Raw genomic sequence first — 862 nt, forward strand, 5'->3', positions numbered from 1 at the left:
TATATATATATATGTATGTATTTATGTATGTGCGTATGTATAAATATATAGCTAAAACAGGTGTTTATAAATATATAAATCACGCACATAGATATATCTCAAATGTTTTTTCAACTATAAAAATATACGTATATATATATATATATATATATACACACACACACATATACATATGAATATATATGTATATATATATATGTATGTATATATAACTTTTTGAATCTTTGGCAAAATGTCTGCTCCACAAAGAATGAACGGGAATTAAACAACAACAGCAGCAAAAAACAACAACAACAACAACAACGAAAAATCAACAAGAACAATCACAGTTATTAATTCAAAGATTATCAACATAACCAATGCCAAGTAATATAAAAAAGTGATTTTCTTTACGGTACCTTTTAGAGAATTTCGCAAATGGCAGTCTTATAGGATAGCCATCTTTTCGAATATTTGCAGCTTCGGTTAATCCGCTGGCCCTCAACTGTTGTTGCATGCATCGATGATCGAACTTGTTCGGTTTTAAGTGGGTGTTAGGCTTCAGACATCTAGAGGGGAAAATAATTACAATCTCATTAATTATTTTAACTTTTAGATTGTTTATTGATTTCAGTTTTTATCGAAAGAGACGTTCAGAGAATGAGGTTCAATATTTTCAAGAAGCTCTTCGATCTTCTGTTGTCCAAGAACCGAGATGAACCTACATTGCGACAAGAAACTCCACAAACTCCCTCCTTTACCAAAAGCCAACGACATGAGAAAAACCATTAAAAATGTGATGTTACTGGTGGTGTCCCAATATGGTCACAGACTTCGGGCTGAAATGCACGAAAGAATAAAAGAATATATATATATATATATA

At 31.0% G+C, this 862-nt stretch overlaps 1 protein-coding gene across 1 annotated transcript in view; it reads right to left on the minus strand.

The window, feature by feature from the left end:
• Positions 1–862, minus strand: part of LOC106870779 (chitin synthase chs-1) — a 72,537-nt gene that overhangs the window by 22,885 nt on the left and 48,790 nt on the right. The window contains exon 17 of the mRNA XM_014916976.2: positions 399–548. Coding sequence (XP_014772462.1) covers positions 399–548 — 150 coding nt within the window. The remainder of the gene's footprint in view (positions 1–398; positions 549–862) is intronic.

This window comes from Octopus bimaculoides, chromosome 15 (genome assembly GCF_001194135.2).
Source record: "Octopus bimaculoides isolate UCB-OBI-ISO-001 chromosome 15, ASM119413v2, whole genome shotgun sequence".
NCBI classification, from domain to species: domain Eukaryota; kingdom Metazoa; phylum Mollusca; class Cephalopoda; order Octopoda; family Octopodidae; genus Octopus; species Octopus bimaculoides.